General features: G+C 28.7%; 2 protein-coding genes across 2 annotated transcripts in view; both read right to left on the bottom strand.

The window, feature by feature from the left end:
* LOC105625571 (formin-like protein 20) overlaps positions 1-463 on the bottom strand; it is a 7,425-nt gene extending 6,962 nt beyond the window's left edge. Inside the window, exons 1-2 of the mRNA XM_012206894.1 lie at positions 422-463; positions 215-347 (exon numbers count right to left, since the gene is read on the bottom strand). Coding sequence (XP_012062284.1) covers positions 215-347; positions 422-463 — 175 coding nt within the window. The remainder of the gene's footprint in view (positions 1-214; positions 348-421) is intronic.
* Positions 464-3,629: 3,166 nt separating this feature from the next.
* LOC105625570 (BTB/POZ domain-containing protein 1-like) lies at positions 3,630-6,200 on the bottom strand. Its single transcript, XM_012206893.1, has 6 exons — positions 5,902-6,200; positions 4,700-5,386; positions 4,468-4,627; positions 4,204-4,361; positions 3,879-4,113; positions 3,630-3,791 (listed from the first exon to the last, which is right to left on the bottom strand). The coding sequence occupies exons 1-6, from the start codon at positions 6,198-6,200 to the stop codon at positions 3,630-3,632; spliced, it is 1,701 nt and encodes a 566-aa protein (XP_012062283.1).
* Positions 6,201-17,093: the final 10,893 nt, after the last annotated feature.

Here is a 17,093-nt window from a genome sequence, read left to right as displayed (position 1 = left end):
TACGTTTTACGTTCGTTTACGTAACGTAACGTACCTAACGTTACGTTAGTTACGTACGTGTATACTACTATATTAATATATATATATACTACACACACTATATATATATATATATATATATATATATATATATATATATATATATACATATATATATTAGTACATTCATATAAAAAATACATAATATAAAACACAAGCTAAAAAGAAATTTTACCTGAATATGAATTAATTTCATCTTGCGTGTAACCTTTAGTAAGTAAGGTCCTAGCGCTAGGTGGTGTCTCATTAATCTCAAATTCTGATGTATAAGTTTCTCCATTTTTAAATGCTGCATTTGATGCTGTTAACTAATTATAAAAAATATACGGAAAATATTAATTTAAAAAAAATATAAAGTAACTCACTTATGTAAATTACATACCTTATTGTTGGAGTCAGAACCTCTTATTTTTCCCTTAGCCATAGAGATAAAATGTACACTACTGGAAACAATGTGGTAATTCTCATGATCCCAACATTTTCGTGGGCTGTGAATTTAAATTAAAAAATAAGCCAAGCTAATGAATCCAGAAGGAAAGAATGCAACAATTTACCTCAGCACGCGCTATAAAGTTCTGCCAAGCATCGAAGTTCATAAATCATTGGAACAATAGGTTAAGCTTCAGTGTAAAGGAGATTGACAATCTCACATCACAAACTCACACTTTGTACAGTTATCTTAAATGCTTCAGGTGCATTTAAGCATTTAAGTGTTATATCGATCACGTATTTCTTACGTACCAGTAGTCAAATGTCGCTTGCGAAATAAAAATTCACTCAACCATAACTTAATGCTCTTCTTGTGTGAATAGGATAGAAACAGAGATAGAGAAAGCAATAGAAAATCCCAGACCGAGAGTTGCGGACTATGGAATACTGTGGATATGTCTACGTTTTAGATAGTCCTTGTCAGCGCCTTTATGTGCACAAAACATGAACTACGTAGCATATCCACGAATATTTCTGATGGGTAACACGTATATTCACGATCTTTTGATTTTCGTCAGAGAAAAATCAGGGTGCCGCCCCATATATAATATGTATATGGAATCGGAACGACGGGACGGTTTCTTACTAAAAAATTGAATTCACTACAATTCCGTTTCATAAGAAATTTCTCTATCCATCCTAATCAGAACGAAATAGAAACAGACGGAATGTCGCAATCGCAAGCTAATTTGTTTAATCGATATTTCGTTATTTTAATGCAACTAAAACAGTAGTATGAATAATTTGTGCAATTATCTATAACATTATTTTAAATACTGAATTATAAAAGACATTTTATTACCAAAATTCCATTATATTCCAGCTATATGGAATGGGTAGAGAAAATTTTTATTTCTCGAACGGAACGGCATATTCAGTTGAGTTGGTGGAATCTAAAAATTGAAACGAATATTCAAAAACTTCCTTTTATAAATCTACAATGATGGATGAAGAAGTAGTGTTATTACTAATGTTAAAATTATTGCGAAAGACAAGAAATGTGCCAAGTTGGCGTGCTATTCCAATATTTAAGAGTGTGCGAAAATTTTATTTCGCTTATAATGTTTATTGTAACAACAGAAATATAAAAGAAAACGAAAATTCTGGACACAATCAATGTTTACACAAAGAATAAGGCGTCTCCGGCGCAAATGATGATTTAGTCCTTGAAATACAAACGACCGATCGTGAAAAGTTCTTCAATTACTTCAGAATGACATCGGAATTATTTAAAGAATTACTGGCATTATAGTTGGATTATGTATATATAAAAGAATATATATATATATATATGTATATATATGTATATATATATATATAAAAGAATATATATGTATATATGTATATATACAAGAATATGTCGTATTAAGAATTATTAATAATTTTCTTCTTCCAAGTTGTCAAATTTTCAACCATCAACAATAACAAGATCGACATAGCCTACAATCGACATGACATTCCGTTGATTCTATCGTTTCTATTCCAGTCATGATTCCGGTGGTTCCGATACAATAAACTTCTTAAGGAACGGAATGCTAATGAACTCATTTCTAGTAAGAAATCCGTTCCGTCTTCCGATTCCGTGTACAAAGTGCAACAATAAAAACAGATCTAATAACTTAATTTTAATCTTTTTATTTGTAACATATCAATTTGACTTAATAATGTAAATTAAAATCATGTTTCTGATATTATCTTATCGATAATAGAAGATAATTTTATTGGAAAGTATTAAACATTATTTTTTATAAACGCTATATTTTAATTTAAAAAAAAAAGACTTGGGTGATAATATTAATGTTCAAAAAAATACTTTGCGGAATAAATCTATTTAATTGTTTAACATTACATGTACATCTCTATTTTTATATAATGAAATATAATCACAAATAAATTGTATATATATGCACTACTACGAAGAAAAAAACAATATTGGACTTATGTCTACAAAGTATGCTTATTTCTAAAAATGCTAAGGATAACAATGTTATCTCATTAGCTAGCACCATTCATTATCTATTAATAGAAGTCCCATTTCAAATGTGTTTTCTTGAATCGTTAAGAAAATACATTAAATTTTATTAATACTTAAATAAATCATTGAATAATTAAAAAAAAAGTATTTTATTAACCTGTAGAAGATCAGAGGCCCCTTTAGGGACTCGATAGTGGCACCATCTTTTTTACTCAATCTCATGACATTGACAAAAAAGTTCTAGTCCTTAAAATAAAAAAATCGATCAAAAACATGCCGATCCTCAGAAAGTTAAAGAACATCAAAAAATGGTGTTTTATATTACTTTCGTTTGACTATTTTTCATACTTAGGTATAATAATAAGATTCTATCAAGTTTTACATTGCTTTGTGCACTGTGACTACCAAAATACTAATTTTTACTAAAAAATATTCTATGCATGCTTTATAGGCATTTTATTGCATTAATTACTTTTGCATTGAAGTGTTGTTATATATTACTCACAATTTCAAATTATATTAATACATAATTCCGAAGAAGAAACGTTTAGGCGAAATTAAGAGTGTGCATTTGATCAATCTCTCTCTCTCTTTCTCTCTCGTATTTTTGTGAACTCTTTTTTTTAAACATTGTTATACACAACTATATTTTTGGTTTTCACGGATCTCAATTAAAACAATAGAAAAATAGATCTCCAATTTTAAATATCAATCTTACTTGTATAATTAATATAATTAACATATTAACTACAGATGTGTGTGATATATTCAAACAATCTTAATATTTAAATCTGAAAGACAAATAATATACTCCATAATTTGCTGAAAAATCAAAATGTATACAATATTGTTGATGTATTGCAAATATTATTATAAAAGTTGCATTAGTTCTGTAAATATTAAATTTTTATCAAAATTTCATTATTCAATGAAATCAAAAAGCATTATCTGTAAAATTATTAAAAAATCTTGAATTAACTCCTTTGGTATGCCCATAGATCACTTAAATCAAATCACTGCTTAAATCACAAGATATATAATTGACAAAATCCGGCATACTTTTTACATAATTTATATAATTTATCTGATATTCAGTCAAGAAAGTATCAGGAATGTCGCAAATATATTACGTGTAAAAAATAAGCTCGGGTATTTGACCTTCATCAGTAGATGTGCCATTATTATCTCCCAACTCACTGCTAAATTTGAATTTCACTTTTCCACTTCCTGAATCACAATCCACCATCACTGCTTTCATTCCTTTTGTGCCGTAATAAGAATATGGCCCCTGAAAAACAAAAACTAATATTTTTTACAATCCCACATCATATGTAAAAATAATTAATTAAATAATAAATTAATAGAGTACAACAACCTTGAAAGTTGCTGATGCCGTATAAATTGTATTTGGTAAGATTTCCGCTAATTCTTTAAACATTAGACGGTATGTGTACTTTGATCCATCACAGCTGAAACTTGTTGCATTTGTAGCTATCACTTTTCCTGACGCAGTATGAATTAATTCGACTGTCACTTCATATATCGCTGGTTCTTGCGTGCTGCCATAAACTCCATATCCAATCAGAAAGATACGTCTATCTACACTAAATCTGTGTAAAAATTAAAATATTTTATAATATTGAATATTTGAAATTTTTATCGTTAATTATATGCATAAAATACAGATTATAATTTTTTACCGAATACGATCACTAGTCCCAAAATATCCCCATCTACTCTTTGTATGTTGAAATCTGCATACGGTTTGTTCCTTGCCTGTCATACAACACCGCGGCATCGTTTGAAACCCCACCGAAGGTTTAGGATTCAGTATGAAATATGAGAATAAAGATAAGACCTATAAAATTTAATCATAAAGTTTCAGAGTGTAAACTACTTAGCTTGAATATAATAATAATTAGCATAACATGAGATATGTATTGAAAGAATATTGTAATACTAGCCTCTGAATAATTTAATAATCCAGATTGCGCTGGACCCGCAGTAAATTCCTCTTTCGACATAAGGGGAAAACGAACCAAAGACAAAGCTTCGCCTAAAACCAGACGTTGATTTTCTGGAGTGACTGGTAATTGCTGCCGTACACATTCAGCTTCTGACCATCTATAATTCGAACATATATCAAATATATAATATTACAGAATAAACAACACATTCTACAACGTTACAACATACCTTAGAACAGCTTGAAACAATTTAGATTCCCTGACACGAAGAGTATCTCTTTCTAAGACTATCATCAATGTATCAATATCAATATCTGTGAAACCATCTGCAGTAAAGGCATCAGTTGTGAATCTGTCTATGGTGTCCAAACATACCGAGGCTAATTGTGGTTCATCAAACAGACGGGCTTGCGTCAGCAGCAAGAAAGCGTTATCACTCGTCAGGTTATTTTTTAAAAAATCAACGCAATGCTTTTCTAAAGCAGCCACTGCATATTTCTTAGCAGTATATAGCGTCGTCATCACAGTTTCAGGATCTATCTGTATTTCATCAGTGTATAGAAAAAGGAGCACTGCCAAAAATGCAGCAGGCTCTACATCAGGTACTTCTATTTCCGAAGAAGCTGTTGCAAGCGTTCCATTAAACATTGCATCAAATACAGCACTTCCACAGGAGAGGACTAGTTTATGAGCTGGTATGCGTTGTTGCTGCGCTCCTCTTCCAACCAGAAAAGTCACATCTGACAATATTTCATTATTAAAGAGGAATACAATTCTTTCGCGCATTGTTGCCTTTGTACCTTGCCAGTTGTACATAACTACAGGTTGATTCTGTGTAGCAGAATTTTCCAAAGTAGCATTATTCTGCGTTCGTCCATCCAAATACGATATATTGGCCGCATTAATAGGTGGACGACTAAAAATACCAAAAGTATGACTATATCGACTAACAAATATTAACAATCCTATTGCAATAAATACTACGAGTTAATAGAAATCCAGAAATTTAGATAAATAATGGATCCTTTTCATTTGGTGAAAACACAAGTATTCTATTGTTATTACTACATTGGAATGCTAAGAAAGATAGAACTGTTGCTTTTCATTCAGTGACATAAATATAAACATTTTTCTATCTTTATTGATGTTTAATGAATAACAAAAGACAAACATTTGATAGTTGATGTAGAAAATTATCGCTAGATAAAGCGAAAAGAAATAAAATGAAATAAAATAGGTAAAGAAGCGAAGTCAGAAGGTTTAATCAGAAAAGTAGGAAAGTAAAGGGATAAGCAAAATTTTTATAATAATATATGTGCGATAGCTTGCGGATGAGATATGAATGTATGAATGGGTTAAGAATTTATGTAAACCAAGTCCTCTTCTTAGCTGTAAAATATGCTGAAGTGTAATAAATTCTATTCTACTTACTTATCGCTCGAGAACGAAGCCTCGCTTCGTACGATGGACGAGCTCAGCGGCTGATCGTCGTCGCCGACGAAATTAAGAGCACGCCGTGCCCGAGAGAGGGTGATGTTCCGTAACGGCTCCCGCAATGACGACGGTCCGCTGCCGTCGGCCGCACTGCCGTTGGATGCCGTCGAACCACCGAGCGTTGAACAGCCAGCCGTCGCATTCTCGGACGGATCGTCCTCAGCGTGTGCCACTCGCAGGCTCTGCAGCCTTGACGTGACGTTCGACACGTCGTTCAGGGCGGTCTCCGTAGACATGTTCGCGCACCAGATGTAATACTTGTCCAAGTACTGCCCCGTCTCATTTAATCGCGACGCCTCGCGCCAACGCGAGCGGCGACGAGCGCTTCGACAGGCGCGGTTTCACTTTATTCTTCCTTATTCCTCAAACCGCGATCGTGATCCTCTTTAAGCAGTCTGAATGCCAAGGATACGTAAAGATGCCGAAGAACGTATACACAACACTCAACAGCACAGAATCACACAGAACATATATTATGCGCAACGCAACAGCGGTGTCAACAAGCTACAATCACTAGCAACATTCTGCTGCACAGCCGCACTCCTTGAGCTTCTAGGCTATGATTCACTTGATGCTATGAATGCTTCGAAGCATTTTTTGATTGGTCAGTTAATAAAATTCTTTTTTCTAATTGGTTAATCAAAAGTTTCGAAGCATTTGTAGCATCAAATGGACTGCATCTCTACAATAGAGTTGCCATAAGTCGTAAGAAATGAACCAATCATAGGCGATTATTTTTGTCATATTCAACTGTGATTGGTCAATTTCTTACGACATATGACTTGCAACACTATTGTAGAACTATTGTAGAAGTCGTTATGGATTTTCTACAATAAGTAATATTAGTCATAAATCAAAAATCAGATGCTAAAAATTGACGACTATGATTGATCAATTTTTAGCTTCTGATTTATGATTTATGATTAATGATTTATTGTAGAAAGCTCATTAGGGCTGCCGTAGACAAAATTTCTGTAACAGTAACTTTGAGAGTAACGTGAACTAAGTCGATGAGCCAATCAGGATATTGCTTTAGATCTACGTATTCTAACGGAAATAAAAATAGCAGTAAACTTATCTATAAATTTCAACTGGTTGAAATTCATCTTATTACGAGATATGGATAAGTTTACTGTTATTTCCATTTCCATTATGGCCATTCTACAAGCCATTAGTCATAAATCAGAAATTAATCACAGTCGTCAATTTTCAATTTCTAACTTCTAATTTATAATTAATGGCTTATTGTAGAATGCGTGTTAGATTACGTAATCTAAAGCAGTATCTTGTTTGGCTCATCGACTTAAGTTTACGCATACTGTTATGAAATTTTGTATGCGGCAGCCTTAGGGGCTCCGCACAATAAAAGGAACAGGGAATAGAGAACAGAGAATAAAAATTTCAATCTATATCAGAAACTTGATTTCTGATAGATTAAAATTCTTATTCTCTATTTCTTATTCCTTTTATTGTGCGGAGCTCCTTAAGTCCACGATGCTAGAAATCGGTCCAAGATCTCGGATAGAGAAAGAATTAAGAAATCGCATTTGAACAATTTAGTCACATGACCAATGTGATTAGTCAATTCTTTCTTCATCCGAGATCTCAAACCGATTTCTAGCATCGTGAATCTCGAGCTTTAGACTGGAATCAGACTACGGATTGAAAATTGAGATTGAAAATTGAAGATTGAAATTTGACCAGTGAAGACAAAGGAATTTTAGCTCCTATTGTTTTGATTGGTCAAATTTCAATCTTTCAATCTTCAATCTCAATCTTCAATGCATAGTCTGATTCCTTAGGGTATATTCACACAACTTGTATAGTCGCATAAACATAATGAAAATTATCCAAATAAATTATCCAATATAAACGTAAGGCGTTAATATTTTATTAAAAATATAGTATATGTACATTGCATGGATTTTATCTAATAAGACGTTATTACAAATTAATAATCGCTTATTGTAACACAATTAAAATATCTACGATATTTATGAGCTCTGTGCGTGCGTGCGCGCGCGCGCGCGCGCGTGTGTGTGTGTGTGTGTGTGTGTGTGTGTGTGTGTGTGTGGGTGTGTGTGTGTTTCACTATCAATTAATAATACTATATTGTTACCGTAGCTATATTTTTCACAGTATTCAATATTACTTTAGTTGCTATTACTTTGTAGAACTAGTTACAGATTATTATTACAAATTAATGTTAGCTGTTTTAAATATTAAGAATATCATTTTATAGAATACTACAATAACGCAATAAATTTTAACTAAATTTTATAGCATAATTTCATAATCAGTGCGTAACAAGTTACTCTTAATATAACTGTTGTAATTATTTAAAACGCTGCAGAAAAATGTTTTATTTTTTATTAAAATAAAATTAATAAAATTTATTTGCGCGTTTGTTTCACACAATTTCGGTGTTAAAAATAAATTTGCTACAAAATTATTGCTAATCTGCGCTAATTTTCTATTCTCCATTACGTTACAATTTAAAGTTACTTATCTGATAAAATTAAGTTTATAATATTAGTTTTTTTTCCAAGATACATTTTTCTCAGTCATATTTAGCATGTGAGGCCTAGTTTCACAACTCATGATTAGGTAACTCTTAAGCGAGATTCAACTTATTCATCATTTTTTCAATATAGGTATTAAATCCAACTGAAAAATATTAAATAAATCTTTGTAATATGCTATAATTCTTATAATATAGTATAGTAAATAATGCTACAAGCATTATAGCTGTAAACTCTCGAATCTTTTCATAACAGAAATGTTTGATTTAACCAAAACGCATTTAACCGTATACGTTGATATCAAAACATAATTAAATTTTTCTTATGCATTAGAAAAAAGGTTTATAACGGAGTATATACCGATAATATAATCATCAGGACGGATAAAGCTGCGCTGTAGAACTGAAAAAAATGCTTTCATTACTTAATACAAATATTTATGTTAAATTAAGAACAATTAATATAAAATAATTTTGAACATGTAAATTAATATTGAAAAATGTAAAAATGAAGTTAAATATAATAATGAGAAATGAGTTCAATATTATTTTGCTATTTAGATATTTATGTAATTTAAAAAATTGAATGTAAAAGTGTTTCTATTACATATATACATTATATAATTCCATTACATAAATGTTTATACTTTAAATTAATTGGACATACCTGGCGAACGAAATTATATCCAAAGTGAAAAAATCCGATGCCAAATTTTATCTCCCTCAGTTTTATTTGCAATATAAATTGTAAAATCTAATTGAAATAAATAATAATTAATAAATAATTTAATTAACGTTATACACTATCTTTCATGAAAGTTCAGACATTAGCATAAATTCTATCAAATGGCTACGTAAAAAATTAAAGCATTATTATAAACATTACGTTACATTATTAGATATTAAAGGAGCAACCCAATCCCTTAAATAACATTTTGTTATTTTTAACTTCAATATATGTCAAAATCAATCGATTTTTCGTTTTAAAATATAAACACCGTTTATATTAATAATTAAATTTAAGATAAATTTAACTAATAATAATCTTATTTTAGACTATAAAAATATATGAAGAGAATACAATCAATACGAACTAAATAAATTTAATATATTTTTTGGAGTTTCATCATACAACTCCATTGTTTTAGTTAAGTAAATAGCATATTGAAAAAAAACAGTTGCGTTCTTTAGAAATGATTGAAAATAACTTAAATATAATTCAATATTAAAAATTTAATAGTGTATTATTTTATATTTTATATTTTATATTTTAGGCTACTTGTACATATATATATATTAACACTAATTATAAACATTTTATAAAATTGTTTTAAAATTTATATGCTAAAATGCATAGTGTTTATTTATAGAACGTTGATAAATTTCAAATATTTGCTTTCGGCATATAAAAATAGTAATTTATAAAACATTTTCTATATTCTTAGCTATAATATCAGTATTGTGCAGAAATCCCGCAAGAATCCCAAAATATATAAAAGTATAATACAATTACTGTTTCATAATGTCACCATTTTTTGCATAAAAAAAAATCATTAAATAAAATTTATGCAGGTATTGCGAACTTCTATAAGGTCTAGTAAAATTATGCATAGAATAGATAAAATTTTATATAACATTTTATTGTAATTATTCACCAATTCATTTAAATCCTCATCAAAATTATAATTGGATAATTTGTGAAGAATTGTTACTGTCTCGTTTATTTGAAATTGTGTTGAATATAAAGTTTGTAATAAAATAGAAAAATTGTACCCACTACATAAGATTGCGTTATTTCAAAGAAAACTTCGATATATATAAATTTATTGTTGCAAAATTATTGCTTGTGTTTATTTTTCTAGTGATAAATAATTAGTAATGTTTTAATTCTATTATACCTTACAGTAAATAGTTTGACATATGTAGTTTAATGTGATAAATAAAGCGCTAAGCAGAATGAAAGTATAAAATGGACATAAAAAGTTGTAAATTAGTTTAAATGTCCACATTTGTATTTGTTTATTTTCAATTGTAAGAATTACAAGTATATAGATATAGAAAGGAAGTATACAGTTTGTAAAAAGTTCCATAGCATTTATAATAACATTTGTATGTTGAATATTTTATTTAGTTTGCGTGATATAAGACATAGTTTTAGGTGGACGTGTCTGTAAATAAATCGTAATTGTTATAATTAATCAAACCATAAAGATACGAAAAGTATTAAACAAAATATATTTTTAATCTAGAATTTGTTAATCCACAAAAAGTTGAGAATATTAATAGAAAATTTTTTTTCAAAAATATAAAGTTCCGTGAACTTCAAACACGTTTTGAGAAATCCAATATGATTCCCGGTACTTTAATATATCATTCATTTATTACAAGAGAAGATTTATTATATATGGGAAAAATTGAAGAGAAAATTACATAGCTACTTTGAATCGGAGAGATTCACTTGAGTGTATTTCCTTATAAATTAAATTAAAGTTAATAGCTTTGAAAACTTATAATCCAATATAAGGTACAATTTGATTCTCATTCATTCAAACATCTCACTAGGATCCAAATTCGTTTTTTTCACTTATTCTGAATGGTTAAAAAAAAATCTCTAAAAATTCACCAATATACTTTCATCTTTCTAAAATAAATATTGAAACTTTATTTTACAAAATAATAAAATGTATAATATAATTTGTAATCAGTAAGTTAATTTTTTTAATTTAATTTTTTTTTAACTAACAAGGGAACACAACCCAATAAATCTCTCCGATTTAAATGAGTTTTTAGTATGTTGTTTTATGGACAAAAATAGGAGAAACGTATTTTTAGGATAAAAGTTAATTCGTAGAATAATCCTTATAAAGCAGTAAACTGCACTTCTGCGTATTTTTCGAGAAAATCGTGATTTTAAGTCATGGCGACCGATCGCTTTAAAAAAAAATATATATATATATATATTTGTATATATTGATATCTATTTTTGGAATATTAAAAGTTCCCTAATAAAATTAAGCGTCTGGAACTGTCGGTAACAAAAGAAATATTTTTTTTATTATTTTCCAGCCAATTTAATTGTTCCCAATCATTATATCTTACAGATATCATAAGAGATTCAACTTTTATTTGTTTTAAGTTTCTCAATGGTGACAAATTGACGTGTATTTGATATTCATTTTTAAAAGTTAATCAATAATTATTTGTTAATAGAACGGGCTTATTTGTCGCTTTTTCTTTAAATTATTATAAATCTTCACACAATTATGATAGTTCTCATGGTAGATGCTTTCGTCTGGTTCAATTAAGTACTTATAAATCCTTAATATATCTTGTAAATAAGAAAAAAATTATGTTAATTACGAGGATGCAAAGTGAATCAATCTGTCCCACCTATGGGGCATATCATATTAAAATTATATTAAATTGTATAAAATATTTTATATTACATAATTTAACATTACATTAAATTTTATAAAATTATATTAAATTATATTAAAATATATTATATTTTATTTTTATAAAATAAGTTTTGATAACTTATTTAAAATAATACTAAATAATCCTTTTATCTTTTTTATTAACATATGTCTATTTTTACATAATTGCTCACTTAAAATGTTTCTGACATACCAACATTATGTCTCATACATCAATTTTTATTACTCTCTTTAATGATTTATAATTAAATAAAGATTAATAATATTGTTGTACATTCTTTAAATAAAGATAAATGCAAACATTTTTGTAACTATGAAACAATTTTTACTAAATAGAATAACTAATAGAATATATATGAATAGTATTTACATTTAGCAATAAATAATTAGAACATAATTTACCTGTTACTTTTCCCGGATTATGAATACGAAAAAAGTGGATGACAATTAACCCTTAATACACACCTCTGGGTCCTGTGTATTTCTTTTCTTTGAAATACTAAGAGTACCTGGTCAAATATCAGTCTCTTTTCTATTTTTAAAAAAAACTTTTAAAGAACAAGTTTTGTGCGTTGCCGGTCAATTCGTGCGTACCCTTTAACTATAACTCCGAAATTCATCTCTGGAGCACAATGACCCAACGCCCAAAGGCGTAACAAGCTATCGTTATTTTGATAATTAGTTATTATAAATTATGTGACTTATTTAAGATACAATGACGTCATCTTTTTGATCAATTAATGACGTCATATTTAATGACGTCGAATAAATGGCCAATTGTCGACGTATTAGTAACACAATATATTATTAGTGATCAATTTCTTACATTTATTCTATTAATAACACGAAAATAATGATGTATTTTTTATATCAGTTTATGACGTTGTATGAATGAAATAAAAAATATAAGAATTCACGTCATTTTTACGATGTTTAGACATCAAGGAGCTTATTATTCTTAAAATGAAGTGAAAATTATTAAGGTAATTGAATTTACTAGAAAATTTATAATTTTAACACCTAGTAAATTTATTTTTGTAATTTTCATTTCATGCAGCAACCGTAAAGGTTCGTCATAAGAATAACTAATTAATAATGTCAAATGGACATCTTGCTATTATCAATAACACAAAAAAATGACGTATTTTTAACGTCGACTTATGATGTTATGTACCTGTGACAAATCCAAGTCATTTTTACGATGTTTGGACATCATTTTAAACGTCACACACATTCGTCATAAAAACGTAATGAATTAATTAATGATTAAATACCAACACCTTAGGTAAATAGCAACTCCTGAGGTGTATACAGAGTGTAATTTTTTGTAACTAAAAAATTTTTATTTTTTTTGTTATTTTGAACTAATTCTCGGTTGTATTGCAGGAATATTTCGCGAATTATTAAAAAAAGAATTTAACCCTAGAATAACATATTAGCTCTTAATAAACACGAGTTTTGGTATTAAATGCATTGTTTAAAATATAAATGCAATGTATCTTCAATTTATAGCCATTCATGCTTAATAAAAAAACATAATCTTCGGGTTATTAATATTTCGGTAATAATTACATTTTTGGAACAGTCGACACTTGAACGATTTTTTTCTTTTGTAGTTTTGAATGTCAACTTTAAGATATTGAAACATATTTTTCCTTTAAATATTTATGTGTCAGAGTTTTATATTTTTATGAAAAAGTACATTTTTCGCATTTTAATTATACTTAATTATAACAATTTATTATAAACAATTTGTTATAAATATACAACTTTACAAATACTTTCTCAAGATATCAAAATATAAGAATCATTTAATAATTTTTATATACTTGTAAAAGCTTAATGAAGATTAAAGTATATATTTTAAATAACAAAATTTAAAGAAAGTTATTTAATATTTATTATTTTAAATAACTTCATTTCTGACTTCATTTCTTATTTCATATTTTAAATAAGTTTTCGAAACTTATTTTATGTTTTTTATTTTAAACAAACCATCAGTTTTTTTACCAATTCCTATGATTTTGAATAAGTTTCTTTTAAAAACTTATTTTATATCTTTTATTTTTTAAATAAAAGTTATGTAATGTCATAACAGATATTTTATCGAACCATGATTGGCATTACATGTAAGTTTAAAGAATTTTTGAAACGGTACAGAATAATTTGCAGCAATAGTAATCTCATAAATTAATTTTTTAGCTGAAAAATTAAATAATGATCAATATTGATAATTATCAAGATATTTAGTACTTTTTTTAGTCAAAGCTATATTTAGCGCAAATTGTTATATTTCGCAATATTAAGAAAATTTGCAAATAAAGTCTTTAAATGTATAAAGGATATATAATCTAGAATATTATTAATCTTTATTTAAGTGTGTGAATCATTTAAAAGAATAATAAAAATTGAGACATAATGTTGGAATATTAAAAATACTCCACACACGCAAACAATTACTGATTACGTTTACAAGAATGCGCATATAATATAGGATTTAACAAGTGCTAGAGATGCCAAAAGTAAAGCGATAAATGTACGAGGATTTATCAAAATCCCCGTTTTGTCAAAATGTAAAATACGAATAATTGAATAAACCGTGAATATTTTTCATACGCAATAATAGGACATTCGAACGGCGCTCGGCGAACAGCGAGGGGCGAGGTCACGCGGCGAATAGGGAGGGGGAGCTTGCTGCGCGGCGCAGTGGTTGACTACGTCATCATTTTGGCATTCGCTCGGCGATCTCGGAGGGAGACGGGCGTATTTTACGAGTCGCTCCGGATGTCGCATTAATTAATGGCAATTAGATATCTACGAACGCGAATTATACGTGATGTTGCCGAAAACTAAGGAGTATATTAAGAGTTAATAGGTTGTATTGCATGTTTTTTCCTTTATTTCTTAGATTCATTACTCACATATAGTTCATGAATTTCAAATATTTCATGTGTTCTCAGATGTACGATAATTAACAATAAAAATGAGATTCTTATTGTTAGATGCATGCTATTTATACATATTATTCTATTTAGTTGAAATTGTTTCATAATTTAAAATAAATTTATCTTCATTTAAAGGGAATATATGACATATTATTAAATTCTTTATTTAATTGTACATCACAAAAAAGAGCAATCAAATTGAGATATAATATTGGGATGTCAAAGCATTTCACATGAGCAATTATGTAAGAAAAACTACGCTAATAAAAATCTCTTTTTACTTTTTGCCTTTTGTCAGCACATTGTAATTAATACGAAATATTTAAAATTATAAAATAAACGTCAAATATGTTCCTCGATGTATCGCAATATAATTATGGTATCACATTAAATGACTCGCGCTGCTAAAACTAAAAGTAATTGTTTTATTAAGCGAAGAACATTAAAAATGCAAAGAATATATTATTTTACTTATTCGTAATATTCGTTATTATTTCGAAAGTTAGACTGTTGGTGCGACCTTGGTGCATAGATGGCACGGGGTGACACGGATCGGCGCGTCATGTTTACGTTTACACGTAGTTACGGCGTAGTCATTTCCCTTACCGAAATTCGTAGAAGCAGGTAGTCGTGTCGCGTGCGACTCTTTCACATTATTTTTTAAAATCTTATCGCGAAGACTGCCAATTATAATACGAAACGTTGTACTTTATGTATTACTCTATGTACGTTGAATAATTAAATCATTCTAGTAATCGTATTACGTGAATATTCATAAAATATAACATTTCGTATTATATATCTAGCATTTTTTGCGATTATTATATGTTTCAAAAAGAAATATGAAGAAGAGCGGCACGCGACACGGCCACCTTTGTCTGTACAAACGATATCACACGAATCATAAAAAAGCAACGTTAATATATGAATAATACTCTCACGCAATTCCCGCTTTCAGAATTAATATAATTTAATAATTTAATTATATTTTGTTTTTGTGCACCTTCCGTTAAACGACCGTTTAAAAATTAAACATAACTCTTTGAAATTATTATTATCAATGTAATAAAAGAAACATTTCTCTTTTTTATTAAATAGCCCATTTCATTGACTCTATCTTACAGACATCATCTATAAAAGATTCAACTCTTTTATCTATATAATAGCTATATTACATTTATCTATATTACATTTTTCAGGTTATTTTCTTTCTCACGGGTACGACGTTGATGTGATAGGAGGACTCAGTATCCAGCGGATATTTATAAAAAAAGAACGGTTTTTCTCAAATCTAAAAATTTTCAGATCTGAATGATAATTGATTTAGATAAATTTTTAGATATTGAGTAAAATCGTTCTCTTTGTATAAAAATCCGGAGAAGCTAACGTATCCTCGTCGCCGATTTATTTGAAAATAAACGAACCGTAGCCGGTTCGTCGCGTCGCGCGTTTGTTTTGGGAGTGCCGTTCAAGTTATCGGACTCAAGTTATAGTCCGCGCGCGATTATAGTGTATTATTCGCGAGTGTTTTACGCGAGTGTCCAGTGCGGGAGAATGTCAACCCAACTCTGAGAGGAGGAGGAGGTCTGGGAGAGGCATCGGGCACCAGTGGAGCAACTTTGCGGTAAATATTATTCTTTACTTGTATGAAATTAATCTTTTTTTTTGCTAATTCTTAAATCTTTTTATTTAACAATAATAAATTAAATTTAACAATAATTTAAAAGTAATAATTAAAAGAAAATAAAGAATTACTTAAAAATTAAAAATTTTTTATAAATTTATTTTTAAAGTCTTCTTCAGAAAATGTATAATTTTTTCCTAAGTATCCAATTAAATGATGACAAAAAAATCCGATGCTTAAATATTAAATTTTTAAAACGATTATTTTGGAGAACACTCTGCATGCTTTTATATATAATTATTTCTTAAAATAACTATTTTTTTAAACAATGATTGAATTTAATCTTATTTTAATTTGACTTTTACATTTATTTGTTACATTTATTTGTTACAGAATCATCGTAGCCGTTGCAGATAACTCCACTGTTGCGCATCAAATTGGTGAGTGATGAATTAATCACGTTTTTGGGTAATGGATGTTGAATTGAGGTAATGGATGTATAATAAATTCATTAGTATATTATCTAAATGCATATATGCATAAACTTAACAACAATATATGGGATAAGTGTGTATATATATATATATATATATATATATATA

The sequence above is a fragment of the Atta cephalotes genome (genome assembly GCF_000143395.1).
Source record: "Atta cephalotes unplaced genomic scaffold scaffold00003, whole genome shotgun sequence".
In the NCBI taxonomy this organism is placed as follows: domain Eukaryota; kingdom Metazoa; phylum Arthropoda; class Insecta; order Hymenoptera; family Formicidae; genus Atta; species Atta cephalotes.
Note: the sequence above shows the minus strand (reverse complement) of the source record. Positions and strands in the feature narration are given on the sequence as shown.

Coding starts and splice junctions, on each gene's coding strand:
- LOC105625570 (XM_012206893.1), bottom strand. CDS start 6,200: ATGTCTACGGAGACCGCCCTGAACGACGTGTCGAACGTCACGTCAAGG. Junction 4,628..4,699: donor TTGTTTCAAGCTGTTCTAAG/GTATGTTGTAAC, acceptor TTCGAATTATAG/ATGGTCAGAAGCTGAATGTG. Junction 4,362..4,467: donor GATTATTAAATTATTCAGAG/GCTAGTATTACA, acceptor TAAATTTTATAG/GTCTTATCTTTATTCTCATA.